This window comes from Schistocerca gregaria, chromosome 9 (genome assembly GCF_023897955.1).
Source record: "Schistocerca gregaria isolate iqSchGreg1 chromosome 9, iqSchGreg1.2, whole genome shotgun sequence".
Classification (NCBI taxonomy): domain Eukaryota; kingdom Metazoa; phylum Arthropoda; class Insecta; order Orthoptera; family Acrididae; genus Schistocerca; species Schistocerca gregaria.
Genome location: NC_064928.1, coordinates 82996223 through 83020807, shown reverse-complemented (window position 1 = coordinate 83020807; position 24585 = coordinate 82996223). Strand labels below are relative to the sequence as shown.

Sequence of the window (24585 nt, the reverse complement as noted above, 5' to 3'; positions counted from 1 at the left end):
TCAACAAAATCCACTTTCGTTTCGATGAGTTCGTCAATAAGCAAAATTGACGCATTTGGGCGACTGAGTATCCGCATTTCGCGACCGAGAAGTCTCTTCACTCTCAACGGGTGACTGTGTGGTGTGCAATGTCCAGTCACGGAATAATCGGTGCGATATTCCTTGATGGCACGGTGACCACCGAACGGTACGTGAAGATTTTGGATTTTATCCCCATTATCCAAAGTTACCCTGATTTCGAAAAGGTGTGGTACATGCAACAAGGAGCTCGACCCCATTGAAACAGGAGAGTCTTTGCTGTCCTGGAGGAGCACTTTGGGGACCGCATTCTGGCTCTGGGGTACCCACAGGCCACCGGCATGGGTCTCGGTTGGCCGCCATATTCTCCGGATCTGAACACGTGCGACACCTTGTTGTGGGGCTATATTGAGGTTTACAGCAATAACACCAAAACAATATCTGAGCTGAAAACAGTTTTTCAGGACGTTATCGACAGCATCGATGTTCCGACAGTTCAGCGGGTCATGCAGAATTTCGCTATTCGTCTGCTCCACGTCGTTGCCGATGGTGGCAGGCATATCGAACATGTCGTAACCTAAATCCGAATATCTGTAGTGACGTTCAGATGTTGAGGGAAGTGTGTGCACGTTGTAATTTGTAACTAATTTACATTTTTATATGTAGTTCAATGCCTAGCACCCTGTCAAAGGCAAAACTTGAAAGGGGGAACACCATACATCACGCCACAAGTAACGCAACAGCTGAAGAACAAAATTGCAAATAACATCATATAACAATGTAAGAAGTGTAACATACAGAAATAATAAAAAAACACGGTGACAAACACAATACATCTAACAGTATGTGCAATAGTACCAGTAGTAAAGTGGCATAAAATGCACAAGAGAGCAATAATGAAAATTTAATGTGCGGATAGAGATCTGTGCACAAATTAAACACAAAATTAAGCACCCGATTACGAACCGGGCTGATCTCATGTGAAAATGAGGACCTCGGCAACTCGTAAATTAAATCTGGATGCCGGTAGCTTTCAAATAGCCTGCGAGCAAGTCATATTTATCAAAATGGTGGAGTACAACAGGAACACTGGTGGGAAGGTTCTAGCCCCTCGCAACCAATACTAGTCTGATTGTCCAGTCATGCTCTTGGAACATGTCAGTATGATGTGGTTAAGACCTGCTACTTCCGTTGCGTCCTTATCGCAGTGTCCAGACGCGAAAATCCTCAACTGATACCTATGGTGTTAATTGAAGGCGAGACTGTATCCGGCTGGCCGAGAATCTTACAACAGTAAATAAATAGAATTCACGATGAAATTTCCGGAATTCATCTGGCAGTTGTTAAAGATATGTCAAAAACTGCAAAAACTGGGTGCAACGCCTCGGTGTAGGTGCGAATGATCGTCATTTGTCCGATGTAAAACTTCATAAAAATAACTAGAATAAATTTCGTTTGTTGTGTAAAATGTTCAACTTTGTTTCGCAGTTAGTTTGTGTGTTATTCAAATTTGATATTGTCAAAACATTGTGAAACGTCCTTCAGTATGTTGTAAGTGATAGTAATGGCGGGAAGACTCACCTCATGGAAGCTACCCACATGTCGGAGTGCTGGAAAAGACCCTAGCGAGCCCTCCAGTTGTAGACCATTCAATCTCTGCCGACAATCTCCAAAACTCCAGAACGGTTGCTACTCTACAGGATACGACCTGTAATCCTCGACCAGGACGTGATAAGGCCGGATCATTCCGCATTATAACCTCAGCTTTTGGCGGAAGTACAACCTCTATGGGTCTCAGAAATTATCATTTATAACATGTTTATGTCTAGTTACACTGCCACCATTTTTTTGGATGTAGAGAAGCATACGACCGGATCTCACGTGACAAACTGATCAGCAAATTGTGTGACCTTTACGTCTTTCGGGACCACTGCATTAAGTCCATCATCGGCATTCTTCAGGAGAGGAAGAGAAGATAACAGTGAAGATAGAAGGACAATGCTCCAGTCTCACGTTTCGGAAGGCATCCCACAGGGATCGGGTTAGTCGCCGATTCTCTTTGTCTTCTATGTTGACGACCTTCCAGTTCTCCCGCGAGTGATGCTTGCTTTGCTTAAGAGTAGCCGACGATTCAACGCCGTCATTAACTCAACAATGGCGGCGCAAAACTGCATTAAACTCAATGCAAAAAAGACGAAGGTGGTGATGTTTGCACTACGACGCCCTGATCTCCACGATCGCCTGATTCTCCACTGAACTGGACAGACAGAGTTTAATATTTGGTATTATTCTTAATAACAAACTACTTTTAATACACATGTACTGGAGAAACGAATATAGCTGCTACACCTTGTCCATCAGATCTATCCTACACTGGCCAGCACAATATTATGATTGTTCTTGTGGTCTTCAGTCCTGAGACTGGTTTGATGCAGCTCTCCATGCTACTCTATCCTGTGCAAGCTTCTTCATCTCCCAGTACCTACTGCAACCTACGTCCTTCTGAATCTGCTTGGTGTATTCATCTCTTGGTCTCCCTCTACGATTTTTACCCTCCACACTGCCCTCCAATGCTAAATTTGTGATCCCTTGATGCCTCAGAACATGTCCTACCAACCGGTCCCTTCTTGTTGTTAAGTTTTGCCACAAACTCCTCTTCCCCCCAATTCTATTCAATACCCAATACCACCTCATTAGTTATGTGATCTATCCATCTAATCTTCAGCATTCTTCTGTAGCACCACATTTCGAAAGCTTCTATTCTCTTCTTGTCTAAACTTTTTATCGTCCATGTTTCACTTCCATACATGACTACACTCCACACAAATACTTTCAGAAACGGCTTCCTGACACTTAAATCTATACTCGATGTTAACAAATTTCTCTTCTTCTGAAACGCTTTTCTTGATATTGCCAGTCTACATTTTATATCCTCTCTATTTCGACCATCATCAGTTATTTTAACCCCCAAATAGCAAGACTCATTTACTACTTTAAGTGTCTCATTTCCTAATCTAATTCCCGCAGCATCACCCGATTTAATTCAGCTACATTCCATCATCCTCGTTTTGATTTTGTTGATGTTCATCTTGCATCCTCCTTTCAAGACACTGTCCATTCCATTCAACCGCGCTTCCAAGTCCTTTACTGTTTCCGACAGAATTACAATGTCATCGGCAAACCTCAAAGTTTTTGTTTCTTCTCCATCTATTTTAATACCTACTCCGAATTTTTCTTTTGCCTGCTCAATATACAGATTGAATAACATCGGGGAGAGGCTACAACCCTGTCTCACTCCCTTCCGAACCGCTGCTTCCCTTTTATGTCTCTCGACTCCTATAACTGCCGTCTGCTTTCTGTACAAATTGTAAATAGCCTTTCGCTCCCTGTATTTTACCCCTGTCAACATTGTCAAACGCTAGCTCTAAGTCTAGAGAATTATGGACCAGGACAAAACTCCGCCTTTATTCTGCAACAATCCTCCCGGCGCTTCTTTGTGGCTGCTCGACTTCGGGCACAGTTTGCCTCTCTTCCTTACGCCTCCTCCAGATAGTCCATAACGGGTGCTTTCGGGGCTTACTCCAGGCACCTCGTTGGTCCCGCATCCAGGATCTGCACAACGAACTTGACATGCCGCTCCTCAGGGAGTAGAATCGGATGTCCATTATGAACATTCTCAAGAAGGTTTAAGCATTACTTTCGACATCCAGGCTCTTGAGAGTGTCGGCTCTGTGGTAAATGCATGGAGGCATAAGATCAAGGTATTGTGAGCCATCATGGAGGGTCTTCCATGATGAAGCTGTGTGAAGACTTTATATACACACCTACACACACACACACACACACACACACACACAGACACACACAGACACACACACACACACACACACACACACACACACACACACACACACACACACGTATATATATATATATATATATATATATATATATATATATATATCTCTTAATTAAGACTACTCAAGATAAAACTTGAGCTATTTACCCTCACACCCCAAGAGTCCAGCCACATGGATGGTAGCACTTTGGAGACACACACACAAAAAAAAATAATATGCTGGTGGCTTTACAGCCTCGCGATGCGAGCTTCTGTTAACCAAGGCCCACACCACTTATCTACAGGTACCAACGCAAGTGGGCTAATCTACAGTAACCGTCGCCGATCCTTCCGTAATCCAATCCAACAGCAAACACCCCAAAAGATAGCTTTCCGTTGACCAAGGCCCACACCACATATCTTCAGGCACCAACACAAGTTGGCTAATCTGCAATAGCTGTCCCTGATGCTTCTGTAATCCAAGCCAACAGCGAGCATTCCCAAAAGATGTGAGCTGTCCGTTGACCCAAGGCCTGCGCCACTTATCTCCAGGTACCAACAAAAGTGGGTTAATCTGCAATAACCGTCCCCGATCCTTCGGTAATCCAAACCAATAGTGAGCATCCTCAAAAGATTACAGAACGCAGAACGCGGACAGGTAGCGGCGAAGGCAACGGAGGCGTATTGTGTTCGGGGCCTCAGCGCCAGTCAATGGGACTGTAGTGATCCCTCCGCTTGATGACTCAGAATTAGCGCCATTTTTACCGGCCTGAGTCTTTCGATGCAGCTTTATCGATCTTGTCCATTATAATTATCCGGGCTGTTATGCCGTTGTCGGTTGATGAATTTTGTCTCAGTTCCCAACGTTTCGACTGCGGGAGACATCTTCAAGGGGTTCCATAGGTCGATGGAAGGTCAAACACACCCACTGCCTCGCTACTAACTGCCGATAAATTCCGTGTTTGACGTCACGTGTTTTGAAAACCTTAGATCTAAGGTTTTCCTGCCGTTTGTTAAAAATGTAACGGAAAGAATAGGGAGGATCTGGACAAAGCGGAATTTACAAGCCCACCAGGAAGATACAGGAATACCTTAAGCCTGCCAAGGACGCTCGCAAACCTTTGGAAAAAGCTGGAGTGTTTAGGATCCCATGCAGCTGTGGTGATGTTTATGTGGGTACCACTAAAAGAACTGTTTCTAAACGTTTGGAAGAGCACAAGGGAAATTGTAGACAAGGTGAAAGCTGTTGCGGAGCATGCTTTCCAGCCAGGGAACCACAATATTCGTTTCGAGGAGACGCAAGTACTAGCGGCCACAAGCGGATACTACGAAAGGCTCTACAGGGAGGCAATCGAAATCGCTAAACACCCTAATAATTTCAACCGAAAGGAGGAGGCCGTGAAATTAAACGGTATATGGATGACGGTGTTATAGAAGATGTGTACCACCCGTCCACTACTGGGTGATGGCAACGGCGATCGACGGCGACGGACAGCGGCCAATTGCACTGGCGTTTGCAAAACACGTGACGTCACACCGCGGCGCGGGAGCGCGCGGACACGGAATTTAGCGGCAGTCAGTAGCGAGCCAGCGGGTGTGTTGGATCTTCCATCGACCTACGGACCCCTTTGAAGATGTCTCCCGCAGTCGGAGACGAAACTTTGGGAATTGAGACAAAATTCGTCAACCGACCACGGCATAACATCCCGGATGGGATAATGGACATGATATTTCCGGCCGTGAAAGTCTACATTTTTCTCGATCTTATTTGCACCCTTTCCATTTGCTGAAATAAATGCGCTATCAGTATCGCACCCCATGCGATGATGATAGAAATGAGAGAGATTTTTTATGAGGTGACTAACTACTTTGGTGATTTACAATTAATATCTGTAATTGGAGGATTAATTTAGATGTTTAAGCAAAAATTTTCATAGTGAGGACATGTCTTTTGCACCCGCTCTGGAAACTAAGTGCTACAATCTCTAGAAATCTACATCTACCGATGTAGAACCGTATTGTGAACTACCAGGCAGAGGGTGCTTCCTTGTGCATATTACGGCGGTTCCCAACCTTTCTTAGACCATTGCTCCTGAGTGCCATTATAAATTAGCTAGTACCTCGCCCACACCCCCCACCCTCCACCTGCTGTCTGTTGTCCCTCCCCCTCCCCCACATTATCACCAATTCTACCACCTAACTGTGTGTGTGTGTGTGTGTGTGTGTGTGTGAGAGAGAGAGAGAGAGAGAGAGAGAGAGAGAGAGAGAGAGGGTGTATGAGAGAGAGATAGAGAGCGAGAGAGAGAGAGAGAGAGAGAGAGAGAGAGAGAGACAGAGAGAGACGGAGAGGCAAAGAGAAAGAGAGAGAGAAAACGAATGACGAAGGAATTCGAGATGCTTCGCAAATGCTACCCACAACTCCTAACTGTCCACAGTAAGAGTAGACACTTTTAACAAAAGTGCTTCCCCTATCGTAATAGTAATATTAATAGTAATAATAATAACACTGTTTACATCAACCCCGCCAGAGCCAGCTCTGTCTGTCACAAGCCAGACCAAGGGGATAGTGGTAGAGGAGTAACACCTCTTTACAAACACTTTGAGGCAATCAACCACTCTTAGGAGGGCTATCAGGCGTATGGATTCTGGGGAGCCTGAACCTACATGCTTTGAAGACACGACTTTGCCTGCAAAATTCAAGACAAAACAGAATTTTGGGACTGTGAATGTCAATTCTCTATTGAAAGTTGGAAAACGCTAAGAGTTGACGATGATGATGGACAAACGTGACATATTCATCTTAGCCATTGAAGAAACCAGATATCTAGGTTAAGACACAATGAACATTGAAGATTACAGGATTTTTAAAGGCAATAGGGCAGTCAAAATAGGTAAGAACATGCCTGTACTTGGCACAGTTTTTCTTGTTCGTAAGAAGGTTGTCAGTTCAGTCGAGGAGTTCTTCACCCCTTCTGAGAGACTTCTTATCCTAACTCTCAACTGTGGTAACGCAGGATACACACTGATCAATACGTATGCACGAATCAATGAAGACAACAGACGTAATCCCGAGAAAGTTGTATAGTTCTGGGGCCTTGTTGAAGAACAGCTACAGAATATACCACCCAAGAACATAAAGATCCTACTAGGTGACTGTAACGCTCAGCTGGGAATAGAAACGCAATTCAGATCAATAAATAGAAAGTATCCTGATCACAAGATGACTAACAGAAGTGGTCAATCTGCGTCGATCCTTCAAGATAATGTCAACATATTACAAACACAAGCCAATACGCGCAGTCCGGAACCGTGCGACCGCTACGGTCGCAGGTTCGAATCCTGCCTCGGGCATGGATGTGTGTGATGTCCTTAGGTTAGTTAGGTTTAAGTAGTTCTAAGTTCTAGGGGACTGATGACCACAGCAGTTGAGTCCCATAGTGCTCAGAGCCATTTGAACCACAAGCCAATAAACAGAAGACTTGGCGATCACCAGGGAATGTGTATGGAGAGAAGCAGATTGATCTTGTAGCAATCTCTAGCAGAGCAGAATGAATGTTAAAGTACAGATAGGTGCCCACTTTGACTCGGATCATACCTCTCCAAGCTCAAAATGAATTTCGTCCCTCTCAGTGAGGCCGTGAATACCGTAAATGAAATCCATAAACATGACGTTGTGGAACTCAAAAGCTATCGGAACGTATTGGAACAATACAACCAGCAACTGACATTAGAATCTCATTAATGGACGGACATCGCCTCCAAGTCCAACAAGCAGCCAATACTGCAATCCTAACAGCTATAAAGAGAAAGTGTAGATGGTGGAATGTAGTTTGTGATGAGGTGATGGCCCAAAGAACAAATGCCTGGAAACAGTGGAACTCTGCCAGGAAACCTGAAGATTTTGATGTATTCCGTGAAGTTCGGAGGGCTAAGCGATTGCATGAGAAACAGCAGTTACAACAGATCGATCAGGATTTCCGGAAAAATAATCCCAGAGACTTCTGTCAGACGTTCAAGAAGAATTTCAAAGGATAACAAACCCCTAGTCTTTGTTTTAGAGAAATGGAAAGCTCGGCCTGACCAACAAAGAAAACGGCACGATCAAGTCTCGTTATTTTTGAAACCTACTTAATTGTGATGAACCGAAAGAAAGATTCCTGTATGTATCCCCATCCACAAACTACCCGACTCATCTCCACCTGGTAAAGAGGAGATCAAAGAGATCATCAACAACCTTAAGAATAATAAGGCAGCTGGAGAGAATTCACCATGGCGGAGCTACTCAAGCTGGCAAATAATGAAACTTCAGGTGAACTAGTCCAACTTTATGAGGAGATCTGGAGAACTGGGATGATACCAACTGAATGGCAGTCAGCTTTAATTCATCATATACACAAAAATGGCGATAAAAAGGATGTCAATAACTATAGGGGCATCTCATTAGTATCTGTTCCATATAAGATTCTCTGCAAAGCAATGCAGAACAGAAGGTCATCATGATCAAGTGATTGGGGAATATGAAGCTGGTTTCCGAAACGGCCGTTCTTGCACAGAATAGATCTTTAACCAGAAGAACATCATCAGGAGAAAGAAAATAAATAATAAAAATTAAAAATGGAGGAAAGAACTTCGTGGTCGTGTTTGTTGATTTTCAGAAGGCATATGACTCCATCGACCGAGAGGCATTAATGAATATTTTGGAAGAGTTTGGGGTGGATGATACATCAAGTAAACTGATCGAACAAACTCTCACTAACACCGCGTCAAAAATAAAATTTAGGGGGGGAGGGGGGGGGATTACGACGAAGAAAAGGTCATTGGAGAGTGGAGATAGTTGTTAGCTCAACAAGAAACAAATCAAGAGCGGTTGAGGCTTAGTCCTAAGAACAAAGGGGCGTACATTGACTGCTTGGCCTTTGCGAATGTCCTGGTCATTTTTGCTAACAACGTAGGGTCAGAAGTCAACAAGATCAATAGGCTGTCAGTAATTGCTGAAAAAGTTGGACTCCAGATTTATATTCAAAAGATAAAATATATGACGAACAACTGTGATGGACCTGAATAGATGATCACCAATCTGAGAAAACTGGGACGAGTTAAAAATTTCAGGTATCTCGGCGAAGTCATCCAGGAGAATGTCAGGATGAGGAAATTAGACCAGGCACACCAACTGACAAAGAATAACAAAAAGTCTATGAGTATAGGAACCAAGTTCCGACATTATAATGCAATTGTAAAATCTGAGGGATTACATGCGTCAGAAACTTTGACCATGAATAGACAAGGTGAAGCTGAGCGGCTCGAGAAGCGGGAGCAAAGGATATTAAAGAAACTCCTAAGTAATAGAAGGGTTGATGGACAGTGGTGAATGAGAGCAAATGAGGACTTGTGCAGCAAGACAGAACCCATCGTAGCATCCATTAAGAAGAAACGATTGTTATTTTACGGTCATCTCATGAGGATGGACGGTGACCGACTAACGAAAAGAATATGGAGTTTCACCCAGTAAAAGAAAATAAGGTCGACATGGTTCGGAGAATATGAAAAAGATTTTAGGCAGATTGGTATCTCAGAGAGAGAAATTCCTAACAGGAACCAATTTAGAACACTGGTGGACAACTACCAAGGTTTTAAAATGGCATCAACGTCCAAAAGACGGAGAAACCTTTGTCCGAAGATCATTAACAGACACTGCTTGGTGGGCTCAGAATATACTTGCAGGAAGTCAAAGCTGGAACAAGAACAAGACCTAGACACGAAAATGAAATTGGTTGTTACCACGCAGTTCATAGAAGCTCAAATAAAAAACAAATAATCTGTGTACGGCACTATAGTAGTCCTTAGGCAGATACTGCTGTGTCGTGCTGTCAATTAATTCATTTATCTGTTTCGAAGCGAGTAACGAAGCAACTTCTTGACTACTGCAGGTACTACCTACAACTTGGAGAAGATATTTTCTTGAGATATTTATCATTTGTCACGTATATTTCTTACTTTTATTTTCAGCGATGTATGGGACAGAGCAAAACATATGGATGCAGTGGGTGGACTATGTGAGGAACCTGTAACCTCCACTAGCTTAACGGTACTAATTGAGAAAAAGTAATTATTGATAAGTTATATAATCTGTATTAGAGTGTAACAAAATTGTAATAGTAGTAATTATATTCTGAAAATAATTTAGTTTCGTGACTGGAACAGAATCGAATCGTTTAGTTTCTATCCCTGACAAAATTTCATTTTACCACTCAGGGGGGTAGTTGCCTTCAGGTTGGGAACCACTGTCACATTAGGTTCCCTACCGTTGAATATGTACAAGGGGCGCCAGAAGAATGAATGCCTAAATGTTGTTTTCTCGCTTTAATTAATCTAAACTTTTCTTTGCGATACCTAGGGGAGAGATACATGGTGGACTGTAGCCTATTACTCGATTCCCAAAACATGGCCGAGTTGGCGAAGGCCGTTATGGGTCAGGGAGGCAAGTGGTGCTATGGGAGTGGTCTCGTTCTACACACCGGAGACGACAGGAACGGAGTGATATCTGGTGTTACATTTATTTGCCAGGATGAGTCCACAGGCTGATGCAGCCGCCTCGTAGCGTCGTGCAGTGTGTGCGGCTCAGCGCTTATCGGAAGAAACCACTGATATGGCTCGTCAGCAGTTGGTGACATTGGTGTCTGAGGTCAGTGGATGGTATGCAAGACCGCAGTAGATAGATGAAAATCCGCTGTCGGTCATTGGACGTTTCGTGCGGGACACGGCGGCGGATTTGCACGTCAGCGTTCTCGTCGACGGCCCGTCGTACTGTTAGACGAGTGTAGCCATCCAGGCCGTCCAGGACTACAGACCTCGTGTAGGACAGACCTTGGTCTCCCAGTCACCAAGACTGAAGCAGATACTCAAAGGATGACTAGGAAGCTGAGCGGATGCGCCATGCCTGGGCTGTGTGGGGTTGGCAGCTTACAGATAATTCACGAATGACCCTCAGTAGGTTGGGGGTTGGAGGCACACCAGATGTCTCCTCATCTGTCAAGTAGCCTGCAACGGCAGACCACGCCTGCGGCTGCATCACAGCAGTGAAATGATCAAGCATGTGGCAGGCAGATCATCATCGATCAGCTTGTCGTTCACTGAAACTCAGATTACAGTCACTGTCTCTGGTACTGATCATACGGACAGGATGGCAGCGTGATTGAATTTGAATGTGATCTCGGAAAGCCAGTTCTTTAAGCAGTGGACCCCATTCTTATGATGCGCTGGTTGTAGGTGGATGAAAAAACTTGCTCTTGTTCATTGGACTCGCCAGAATTACTTCGGACATCCTAGTGGGTGAATAATCATTCAGAGTCGTCGCGCTCGGGCCTTTCTGCGACGTTTGACAATTGGAGATGCGTTGTGGAGCTTTGGAGTTACAGAGCGTTACTTCACACTGCCTGAATAGTGCCTTGCCTTCAGCTGCTTCAGCGGTACGTCACGTAAACATACGCATGGCATACTGGCCATGAGCTGGACTGCTTGGCTAAGGGCTCGTTGGATAGAAACTTCAAAAAAGGTATATCGTCCGGATCCATTCTGGAGTGCAACATTAGAATTGTGTGGGGCAATTGATCTTTCAACATTTCATAGTTTCAGATTTTTCAGAATATCTGCGACGCCTTCCTGTGAGTTAAACAATACTGTGACCAGTCATGACGCCCATTTAGTCCTACTGCCTCCGTAGCGGAGATCGGGATTGCACGTCTGTACGGTGACGCTCCATTCGGAGGTACTCTGGTTGGATCCCGGGTTTGTGTCACGATCCAGCAACAGATTTTCCATATATCAGTTAACTTCAAGCGTCGATACCTATTACAATTAGGTTGGAAATCAGGAATAAATTTCAATATTACTTCGAGATAAAGTAAAATTATACTGAAACTTCCTCAGTAACTAAAACTGTGTGCCGATCCATGACTCGTACCTGGGACTTTGACCTTAGGTGCGAAGTGCTCCCCCGATTGGGCTGTCGAGGTTCGCTGCACTGCTAGTCGTCATATCCTTATTCCCGTCAGTACATCTTCTCCTATCTTCCAAATATCACAGAAGTTCTTAAGCATACCTTACGGGACTAAACTGTGGTTAAGCCATGTCTCGGCAATATCCTCCCGTTCAGGAGTGTTAGTCCCACAAGGTATGCATGACAGCTTCCGGAAAATTAGGAAAGTAGGAAAAGAGGTACTGGCGGAATTACAGCTGTGGGGATGGGTCATGAGGCGCGAAAGACAAAGGTCCGATACGATGTTTCAATTGGCCAGGAAGTTTCAGATCAACGCACACTCCGAAACAGAGTGAGACGTCATACAATGAAGGCTTCCACGACCGGATGGTACTGTTGTTGATAATTCTTCCGGGTTAGACGGCTGTGGTCCATGGAGTTCTTCTATTCCTAACGTTTCGTCCAATACGACGTTGGATATCCTCAGAGGCATGACTGGTCCTGCTGAGTCCTGCCGACTGTTGGCAGGACTCAATACCTCTGAGGATGTCCAACGTCGTATTGGACGAAACGTTAGGAATAGAAGAACTCCATGAACCACGGCCATATAACCCGGAAGAATTATCAACAACAGAGTGAAAATTCACTCTGGGTGCGATGGGAGCGCGCTTTACGCACCTGGCCTGCCGGAACTGGATGCCCAGCGACGCCTCCAGGTAGTTGTGCTTGAGCTGGCGCATGGCGCGGTCCGTGTGTGGAGACAGCACGCGGAACACCTGCCACCACAGCGAAGTCCCTGCAACACCGAGCCACGGCTCACAGACACCTGTCACTGTAGGTACCAGGAGTACACTACTGGCCATTAAAAGTGTTACACCACGAAGATGTGCTACAGACAGAAAGAAGATGCTGTGATATGCAAATGATTAGCTTTTAAGAGCATTCACACAGGGTTGGCGCTGATGGCGACACCTACAAAGTGCTGACATGAGGAAACTTCCCAACCGATTTCTCATACTGTTGACCGGCGTTGCCTGGTGAAAAGTTGTTGCCATGCCTCGTGTAAGGAGGAGAAATGCGTACCATCAAGTTTCCGCCTTTGATAAAGGTCGAATTGTAGTCTGTCGCGATTGCGGTTTATCGTATCGCGACATTGCTGCTCGCGTTGGTAGAAATCCAATGACTGTTAACAGAATTTGGAATCTGTGGGTTCAGGAGGGTAATACGGAACGCCGTGCTGGATCCCGACGGCCTCGTATCACTAGCAGTCGAGATGACAGGCATCTTATCCGCATGGCTGTAACGGATCGTGCAGCCACGTCTCGATCTTTGCGTCAACAGATGGGGGCGTTTGCAAGACAACAACTATCTGCACGAACAGTTCGACGACGTTTGCAGCAGCATGGACTAACAGCTCGGAGACCGAGCATCACAGACAGGAGCGCCTGCGATGGTGTACTCAACGACGAACCTGGGTGCACGAATGGCAAAACTTCATTTTTTCGGATGAATCCAGGTTCTGTCCGTGTTTGGCGAAATCGCGGTGAACGAACATTGGAAGCGTGTATTCGTCATCGCCATACCTGCGTATCACCCGGCGTGATGGTATGGGGTGCCATTGGTTACACGTCTTAGTCACCTGTTGTTCGCATTGACAGCACTTTGAACAGTGGACGTTACATTTCAGATGTGTTACGACCCGTGGCTCTACCCTTCATTCAATCCCTGCGAAGCCCTACTGTTCAGCAGGATAATGCACGACCGCATGTTGCAGGTCTCGTACAGGCCTTTCTGGATAGAGAAAATGTTCGACTGCTGCCCTGGCCAGCACATTCTCCATATCTCTCACCATTTGAAATCGTCTGGCCAATGGTTGCCGAGCAACTGGCTCGTCACAATACGCCAGTCACTGCTCTAGATGAACTGTGGTATCCTGTTGAAGCTCCATGGGCAGCTGTACCTGTAAACGCCATCCAAGCTCTGTTTGACTCAATGCCCAGGTGTATCAAGACCGTTATTATGGCTAGAGATGGTTGTTCTGGGTACTGATTTCTCAGGATATATGCACCGAAATTGCGTGAAAATGTAATCACATGTCAGATCTAGTATAATATAATTGTCGAATGAATACCCGTGTATCATCCGCATTTCTTTTTCGTGTAGCAATTTTAATGACCAGTAGTGTAGTAAATAACACATCTAAAAAGTCGTCAAGAGTTCGTACTTCACCGCTGCTTAAATTCTGAATAAAAATCGTCATCAGCGGCGGTCAATTCAGTAAAAAAAGACTGCGAGCATAAGAAGTCACCCTCATTCTGTCAATGGCATTGGTAAAGAGAGCGGAGGAGCAGACAGAGGTTCAGGGTGGGGAAACTGTCCCTAAAAAGCATAAGAATCAACAATGATCTACGACATGAGGATGCAAGCGGCAGTGGCAACCACTGCTTTAAATCCACATGTGGTGTCTCAATAGGACAGGTGGCCTGTAATTGAGAAAGTGTCATGATGATCTCTCCATCAATGCTTTGGCAAAAGATTACGGACTAGTCCCCCCTTGGGATCTCTGAGAGGAGGCTGCCAAGTGGGAGATGACCACGAGAAAAAGACTGAATAATTAATGAAAGGGTAATGTTCTACGAGCTGGGCATGGAATGTGAGAAGTTTCAGCGTCGTAGGGAAGCTAGAAAATCTGAAAGGGGTATGCTGGGGCTCAGTCTACATTTATTTGGGCTCTGTTAAATGAAATGGAAAAAAGGCAAGGATCTCTGGTCAGACGATTACAGGGTAATATTAACAGATTAACAGCAGCTGAAAGTGGTATAGCGAGAGTAGGATTCACTATGAATACACTGAGAACAGTTCAGTTTCTCATCAGAATCGCCAGAAAACACACACAGATTGTTCAGTTATACATGCGGACTTCACAAGCTGCAGATGAAGAGAAAGAGAAAGCGGCATACTTAAGATTACTATAATATATGTAAGTCATCGTGGCAAGGACGCCACAATGAATGTATCCTGGCATGGAAAGCAGAATGAAACTTGACCTGTGGTGCTGGCTATATTAAATGATTGAGAATGTAGTAAAATTTACTAACAACATCTACTTTTTAAAAGGAAAACAGATATAAATTATAGTTATTGATTGAATGCAGTAAACAACCAACAGTTGGGTTAAGAGAACAATGGACAAGCATCCTAGGTAGCAGAAGTGAGTCAAGTACTTTGGCCCTAAAAATGTTGATAAAGCAATCAGAATTGATCTGACTCTGAGCAGACTTTGACAATCTACGGAGGTCTATATAGGTGCAGCTGAGAGCAAGTGGCGATTGAGATCTGTATGCCCTGACAAGGCCGGAGCAGCAGTACGTTACCCTGTTTGCTTCGTGCAGCAATGTAACTTGCAACTGGCGAGATGTGTGCGACGGAGGTGAGGATTAACGTGGCACCTGTGAATCGATCGTGGTCACGAAAGAAATGCAAAATATCACGGTGTAACGATATGGCAGACGGATCGCAATTCACTCTCTACCGGAGCCCTGAAATCACAGTACATTTCAGTGTGGGACACAGCCGTTTGCTGGTCGTACCAAGGATCAGTTTGGCTCATTTATATGGCAGAGCGCACAGCGTCAAGACTGGTAAACCAAAAACGAATGAGTGTGACCTCGGCAAACGAGTAGTCTGAGACGTTTGAAGTCACACTGTCGGTACAGTAAGAACTTCACCACAGGCTCTCCACTCTAACTACCTGCAAGTGAAGTCAGTCTCAGGACAGGTCCCAAGCACCAAACACATACGCCAGAGCTCAGACCTGAAGATCCCTTCCAGAGGTAAGTCCAGATCCCGAGTGCCTCGCACCTCTGCGGATACAAAATTCCGTTTTCCCGCAAACTGCACGAATGACACCGCGTTCACTCCAGCTTGAGCCAATCACAGGACTGTAGAGACACTAAATATCCCCTCTTACACTACAGCACAAACTCATGTCCAACCAGCGCAAGAGTTAAAAAACCTGAGCCTCTGGAAAAAAAAGAAACCACCGATTATCTGCTGTTTTAAGTTGTTCCAGAGGGAGAAGATGTTTTTCTCCAAAGTCGCGTTACTTCCCACGGCAACAAGTGAACAGATACAATCTTAAAGTTCTTTATCTAAATTGCCTGTGCCTTGGAGCATTTTAGTCCTAGCTGTGAGGTGTAATAAAGATTCTATCTCTAAACGTTTCTCACACGCTGGTGTTTCTTATACCACCGAGGTGGTCAATGGAAGTGGGCCACAGCCCTATTTGCAGTATCAGCGAACACGAAAACTTGTGAATTTTTACTACACATCGCTCTGCACACAATGCCCAGTTTACGACTCCACTGTGTAGATGCGTCCCTTCAGTCTGTCGCCCCCAGCCCAGCCTTCTGCTGGCGCCAAGGCAGGTAGCTTAGCATTGTCCTGCTGGAGACTTTTCTGAACTAGGGGCTGCTCTGTCTGCCCTGTACAGCTGTGGGCCTGTACAGCAAGATTTACTGAGGTATGAGCTCGCCATTAGCTAACAACCATGAACTAACAACCATAAAAATCTCTCATGGTTTTAGCGCCCTTTAGGCTCCATCAACGTCTGTTCAGGCTGTTAACTTTCTAGAGTCTCACTCACGGTGCATAAGGTTGTAACAAAATCTTTAATAGTTTTCCATATACGAAAAATAGGTGAGAGAGTGACTTGCCCTCTCTCGGAGAAAAAATGTTTAAAAGTAAGTGCATACTCGAAATAATGTTATGAAAGAAGTAAAATAAAAACACTGATTTGTAGAGTTATCCTGCATCTTCTGTCCGCTGCGAATACAAAAAGGACTGCATTTCGCAGAACCATATTCACAGAGGGCCAAAGAAATATTTTTTTTTTTGCTATGGTATTCCAAGTTCCAAGTCCGAAATGACTTATATGTCACTATATAATTTACATGGTACCTAAAAATAAAAAAAATTACGTTCTGTTGATATGAAAGAGACACAAAAGGGAGAAATGCCATAACGCCCTTGACAGGCACTGTGGACAAAGACAATAGATGCTTCTGAATTGTGATATTGCAGAAGAATGCTGACGTTTTTATGGGTAGATTGAGTAACGTCTGTAAAAGAAGCTGAATGTAGCTGGAGAGAAAATAATTTTGGGGCACAATTTGGCTAAAGGAGGAGATATGTATGTAAGAGACAGTCTGAAGCAACAAGGAACAGTCATTTTTGTAAGAAGGAAGTGTGGGTGAGAAAACTGTAGTTGAGGTTAGGGTCTGAAGACAGTGAGCAGGTCCAAGTGCATACAGGCTGTGGTAACGGAACAGAGCTGATGAAATTTGCAGAGCAAGAATTTATTGAAATCACTTTCGTGCATTGACTGTTTTATTTTTTAAATACTCGCTTCACCTCATGATCTAACTTTTAACTGACAAGGAGAGGTCCCTAGCAGTGCAATCAGTGTTTTGAGGCTATCATATCGGTGATGTAGGTTTAGAGTCCAGGTATCACACACTGCACCCATTCACACTGGTGGGCCCTTGTTTGTGAGTAACTGATGAAAGAAAAATTCGGTATTTTGTGTGACATTCAATAGCACTGAAAAAAGTTATTTTGTTCGGAATAGCTCCATTGTGTAAGGGATACCATAACAGCTTCACGTGCGAAACTTTTGTCGAATTGAGTCTCATCAGATGTACAACTAAATTTTTTTATTTTTAAATCTTTATAGAAATTACTTCAGTCAATAGTTTTAGTCAATTAATTGGTTTAAATGTAATCTTTTATTTCTATTCCTTTGTCACATCACGTTTAATCACTATATGAACTTTTTCATTTGTTAATTTTTCCTTTATATCATTATTTTTCCAACCAGACCTTTTGAGAATGTGAATATAATAATATTTGTCTATTGTAGTATCCAATTACTTGAAAATTCCGATTTATAAGTTAAAAAATAAAGGATGAAGTAATCTATTTATATTTGTGCAATGGTTTGGAAACTGTATTTTTGTTACCAGAAGTGCAATTTTTTTTTGCATGGCAATCGTCATACAGACATCTGAAACATAACCTAAATAGCTCTTGAAGTATGGAGAAAATATTGCAGGTGAAAATTTAAGTGAAATCCGGGTTCTTAAGTAAAACGAAAGTCAAGTAAAATGAGAAATATTTATAATCAACACAATAATGTTGACGAAAAACCGGGTGATAAAATAAAAGAAATTAATACATAATTTTTTTTAAAAACACATGTACAAATATTTCAACGAAGAAAGAATGAAAGGAAGAAAAATGAAGAAGTTGATATTATGATTAAAAATATGTGACAATGAACAGAATGAAACAATTGCATTCAAATCACTTAATTTAATAAAAACGATGATCCAAGTAATTTCGATTGAGATTTAGAATAAAAAAAAAGCAAAACTTCACGAGATTGTACCCGACATCCACGACCTTGAGACAAAAAATAAAAACACCTACAGCCGTCCTTATGATTTTAATTTATTTTGTCACTATCAGATTCAATGCTTCTTTGCGTCATCTACAGGCCTGTATGCATTAAACATTGAAGCTTATCAATCAAGTTACATAGAAACTGATTAAAACAGAATGAGAACAATGGCAAGACACTAGAATGAGACCGCCTGGTAAAAGGATGGACATACAAAACCACCACCTTGTGTCAACAGTGGGACCAGTATCTTAACAGCCAGGGTCAATACTTCTAAAACACAGGTACTGGTTTCTTTTTGAACGCCCCTTGAGACAATTCTTTGCTACAGGAGAGCATAGAATATTTACAATTGCCATTGACTGCGAAAGTGTCACTTTAAACATACTATGTCAGACTATTCCCTTGAAATACAATGTCAACATTAACCAAATTACATGTCCACCTGAAACATCACTGTCGCTGTTTCTTCACGATGAAGCTGACTGCTGAGGCTGAGATCACGAACTGGCGTCGAGCTCTTGCATGCTCATAACTGTATTGAGCTCAGCGTGAGAGCGCTGCTATGTTGAGACGGAAGTGTGGTCTTCTGGAGTGCCTCCCGTTGGTTGATGAGGATTGTACCGAGCCTTCGCTAATGTCTGTGTTATCGATTCACGTTGCCGAATATAGTGTGGCATCGCGAGCTCAGTATGGCACCATAGGCATCATCAAGCTGCTGCCTCTGTTAGTTACAGCACAGAATCAAATTATAAGCATATAGCATCATATAGAAATCCTTGGGTAACGCAAGAGATTTTGAATGTAATTGATGAAAGGAGAAAATATAAAAATGCAGTAAATGAAGCAGACAATAAGGAATACAAACGTCTCAAAACAGGAAGTGTAAAATGACTAAGCAGCGACAGCTAGAACGCAAAACTAGGGGTAAGATAGATACTACCTACAGGAAAATTAAAGAGACCTTTGGAGAAAAGAGAACCACTTGTATGAATATCAACAGCTCAGATGGAAAATCGTTCTAAGCAAAGAAGGGAAAGCAGAAGGATGGGGAGTATGTAGAGGGCACATACAAGAGCGATGTACTTGAGGGCAATATTACGGAATTGGAAGAGGATGTAGATAAGTATGAAATGGGAGAAATGATACTGTCCGAAGAATTTGACAGAGCACTGAAAGACCTAAGTCGAAACAAGTCCCCAGGTTTAGACAACATTCGTTTAGAACTACTGACAGCCTTGGGAGAGCCAGCCCAGACAAAACTCTGCCATAATGGAGCAAAATGTATGAGGTGAGAAAATACCTTCAGACTTCAAGGAGAATATAATAATTTCAATACCAAAGAAAGCAGGTGTTGACAGAAGTGAAAATTACCGAACTATCAGTTCAATAAATCACATCTGCAAAATACTAACACGAATTATTTACACACAAATGGAAAAACTAGAAAAAGCCGACCTCGGGGATGATCAGTTCGGCTTCCATAGAAATGTTGCAACACCTGAGGCAATACTGACCCTATGAATTATCTTAGAAGATAGATTAAGGAAAGGGAAACCTACGTTTCTTGCATTTGTACGCTTAGATAAGGCTTTTGACTATGTTGTTTGCAATACACTCCAAATTATAAAGGTGGCAGGGGTCAAATACAGGGAGCAAAAGGCTATTTACAATTTGTACAGAAACCAGATGGCAGTTATAAGAGCCTAGGGACATGAAAGAGAGGCAGTGGTGGGGAAGGGAGTCAAACAGGGTTGCAGCGTATCCTCGATGTTATTCAGTCTGCGTACTGAGCAAGCAGTACAGGAAACAAAAGAAAAATTTGAAGTAAGAATTAAAATCCGTGGAGAAGAAAAAAAAAATTTGAGGTTTGCCGACGACATTGTAATTCTGTCAGAGACAGAAAAGGACATGGAAGAGCAGTTGAGCGTAATGAACAGTGTCTTGAAAAGTGGATATAAGATGAACATCAACAAAAGCAAAACGAGAGTAATGGAATAAAATTAAGTCGGGTGATGCTGAGGGAATGAGATTCGAAAATGACACACTTACAGTAATAAACGAGTTTAGCTATTTGGGATGATAAATAACTGATGATGGTCGAAGTAGAGCGGACATAAAATGTAGACTGGCAATGGCAAGGAAAGCGTTTCTGAAGAAGAGAAACTTGGCAACATCGAGTATAGATTTTAGAGTCAGGAAGCCTTTTCTGAAAGTATTTGTATGGAGTGTAGCCATGTATGGAAGTGAAACATGGACGACAAATAGTTTAGACAAGAAGAGAATAGAAGCTTTCGAAATGCCGTGCTACAGAAGAATGCTGAAGATTAGATGGGTCGATCAGGTAAATAATGAGGAGGAACTGAACAAATTGGGGAAGAGGATTTTGTGACACAACTTGAAGACGGGATCGTTTGGAGGACACGTTCTGAGGCATCAAGTGTTCACCAATTTAGTATTGGAGGGCTGCGTGGAGGGTAAAAATCGTAAAGGGAGGCCAAGAGATGAATACACTAAGCAGATTCAGAAGGATGTAGGTTGCAGTAGTTACTTGGAGATGAAGAAGCTTGCACAGGATAGAGTAGCATGGAGAGATGCATCAAACCAGTCTCTGGACTGAAGACCACAACAACAAGAACAGCATCACCTACTTCTCTGTGGAGAATGCAATACACGGTGCCTTCGTTAGAAAAATTTTGCACGACCCTGGTAGTTACAGACACAACAGACGTGAAGTTCATATGTAGAAACGCAATATAAGTCACCCTTATGCGTGTTTCGTCATCGTGCCAAAGTATAACAGTATAATATGGTATTGTAACATTAAAATGTGATTGCTCATGTCGTGGTCAGAGTCTTAAAATATAAATCGCACTCCATCGCCCCCCCCCCCTCGTTTTGGAAAATGTATTTCACGTCTGAGTAGTTGTAACCATTATTAAGGACGTCATATATTGAATACTCCACACATATGTATGCCACAAACTTACAATAACTAGAGAACACCAAAAATTAAACTCTGATGGAGTAAGACGTGGCAATACAACAATAAATCAGCCTCGATATGCGGGCATAACAAAGAGGACTTGCATATCTTGACAAGTTTTGACATAAATATTGCAACGAAATGCAGGTTTCCAAATTAATGAGGAGAAAACTCTGTGTGAAGTCGCGGGCAAAGCATCCAGTGATGGTACTACGTTCATAGTTGATGAAATGATTTTTAAAAGAGTACACATAGTCATCTCAAATATTTGGCAAACATTTTTGACGAGCAATATAGAACTGAAATAGACATCAAGACAAGAATCCCAATGGCAAGTAGAGCATATTTTGGCTTACAGGGCATGTTGTGGAGTAGAGCAGGTTAAGAAAGATTACTACAGTGTAATCCTTCTGGTAGTTCTTTATGTGTTCGAAACATTTACGTTAAGAAAAATTCGGAGTAGGTATTAAAATCCGCGGAGAAGAAATAAAAACTTTGAGGTCCGCCGATGACATTGTAATTCTGTCAGAGACAGCAAAGGACTTGGAAGAGCAGTTGAACGGTATGGACAGTGTCTTGAAAGGAGGATATAATATGAACATCAACAAAAGCAAAACGAGGATAATGGAATGAAATCCAGTGCAATGAAATGTCGTGTGGCTAGGGCCTCCCTTCGGGTAGACCGTTCGCCTGGTGCAGGTCTTTCGATTTGACGCCACTATGGCGACTTGCGCGTCGATGGGCATGAAATGATGATGATGAGGACAACACAACACCCAGTCCCTGAGCGGAGAAAAACTCCGACCCAGCCGGGAATCGAACCCGGGCCCTCAGGATTGACCGTCTGTCACGCTGACCACTCAGTTACCGGGGGCGGACATGTAATCCAATTAAGTCGGGTGATGCTGAGGGAATTAGATTAGAAAATGAGACACTTAAAGTAGTAAAGGAGTTTTGCTATTTGGGGAACAAAATAACTGATGATGGTCGAATTAGAGAGGATATAAAATGTAGACTAGCAATGGCAAGGAAAGATTTTTTGAAGAAGAGAAATTTTTTAACATCGAGTATCGATTTAAGCGTCAGGAAGTCATTTCTGAAAGTATTTCTATGGAGTGTAGCCATGTATGGAGGTGAAATAACGACAATAAATAGTTTGGACAAGAAGAGACTAGAAGCTTTCGAAATGTGGTGCTACAGAAGAATGCTGAAGATAAATGGGTAGATCACATAACTAACGAGGAGGTACTGAATAGAATTGGGGAGGAGTTTGTGGCACAACTTGACTAGAAGAAGGGACCGGTTGGTAGGACATGTTCTGAGGCATCAAGGGATCACCAACTTAGTATTGGAGGGCAGCATGGAGGGTAAAAATCGTAGAGGGAGACCAAGAGATGAATACACTAAGCAGATTCAGAAGGATGTACGTTGCAGTAGGTACTGGGAGATGAAGTAGCTTGCACAGGATAGAGTAGCATGGAGAGCTGCATCAAACCAGTCTCGGGACTGAAGAAAACAACAACATCGTTAAGAAAAACCAGATGAACAAAACCTTTTAGTCTTTGATAGAAAGATATTAAGAAAAATATTTGGACCCAAGAGGGCCACCTGTCACAGGCATAAAACATTGTGTTTTGCCTTACGGCAGGTCTTGTCAAGGGGGGAGCCTCGTCAGAGAGGTGCACCGCTTGAGCGTCTAGGGAAGTGATTCCAGTGGTCTTTTCCCGTTGTCTTCCAAGGATGATGATGGAATGAGAATGACGAGAACACAACACCCCGTCCCTGAGCGGAGAAAATATACAACGCAGCCAGGAATCGAACCTGGGCTCTTTGGATTGACAGACCGCCGCGCTGACTACTCAGCTATCGCGACCAACTGTCACAGGAACACACTAAGTAATTCCTCCGTGTTTTTATGCGAAAAGTCTTAAAGCTTAAGTAAAAGAGTCGTTCTTAACGTTCGACATAGTTATTCCTCCTCTCTGCATATATATTTCTAAGCAAAGTGACCCTTACGACCAATGCGTTTATACTGTTACTGTATAACGTTTGGCTTTGTTGATAAAACCACAACTTCACCTCCACTTAAGCTGCTGAGTCACTATCAGAAGTCATCGAATGCGTTCTTTAAACTTTGGAAATAGATGAAAATCAGATGGAGTCAAGTCGGGACTTTATCGAGAGTGATAGACGACAGAGAACCAAAGTCGTCGAATTGTCGCAGAGGTTGCATCCCTCGTGTGTGGTCTGACATTGTCATGCTCAAGCAGAGGTGACTTCTTGGGTGGAGGCACTCTCGGGATTCGTGCTTTCAGTTTCTTGACGGCCCTTGGAGCACCGATTTAGTAAAGTTACACACCTCCACGTTACAAGCTACAGTTCAGAGTCCTCTGGAGATACATCAACCGAGACAGAGGACAAAGCAAAAAAATTGGAGGCATTAGTTTTCAGGCCGCCCTCGTAAAAATCTTGGAACTGGCAGACCAATGTACTTACAAGCAGGTATTGGCTGTAGGATGAAGAAATGACTGGGTGGCTAAAATTAAACTGGCACTGTTCTAAATGCTGAAGTGCAAGTTGTATATATCACAGAATGCTGAAACATAATTGGTTTGTTCATTAGTAGGCGAGCTCTCGGAGTGTGCTAAAAAAAAATATTTCCACTTTCTGCCACCAGGTGAAAATACGGCGTTGCAAGCAGAACGTGATGTGGCTACAGGAAAAGGGAAGGAATGATGAAACACATGATAACGGAGATTCTGGCAACCTGCACTGGAGCATGGGGAACATCATCAAGGATAAAGAGACAATGGGAAAAGAAGAATGTACCATGCAAGCCAGGAACAGAAACGGTAAGTGGAGGAATGTGCAGAAAGCATACGGTCTCTCAGGTCAAAGCCACAGTTAAGAAGAAGAAGACGAATATGCTGACAATATTTTACTGTGATGCAAGTAACAGAAACAGCACGATAATGGATGGGATTTAGGTAACAGTAAAACCAAGAAATAATGTAATCATTTTAAAACCAAAACTGCCAGTGAAGGCAGACTGGTGTGGAGAGGATCCAAGCAGTCTTTGGACCACAACAACAGCATATGGGTCAGCTGATACCGGCACAGTATATGAGCGAGCGCGCTTTCGCGCTACTCTCACTCTGTGTATTGCAGCTGCATTGGACGCCGCCAACATGCCCTACAGGAGATAGCGACGTCGTCGTCGCACCACAGTTTATAGAAATATAGAAAACATTGATCTGACTTCAACTGCAGGAGACAAGAAGAACCGCATTCAAGTGAAGAGTGTTGCA

At 43.3% G+C, this 24585-nt stretch overlaps 1 protein-coding gene across 1 annotated transcript in view; it reads right to left on the bottom strand.

Moving 5' to 3' along the window:
* LOC126291441 (endothelin-converting enzyme homolog) overlaps window positions 1-24585 on the bottom strand; it is a 278593-nt gene that overhangs the window by 146143 nt on the left and 107865 nt on the right. The window contains exon 11 of the mRNA XM_049984955.1: window positions 12510-12627. Within this exon, the coding sequence (XP_049840912.1) occupies window positions 12510-12627 (118 nt within the window). The remainder of the gene's footprint in view (window positions 1-12509; window positions 12628-24585) is intronic.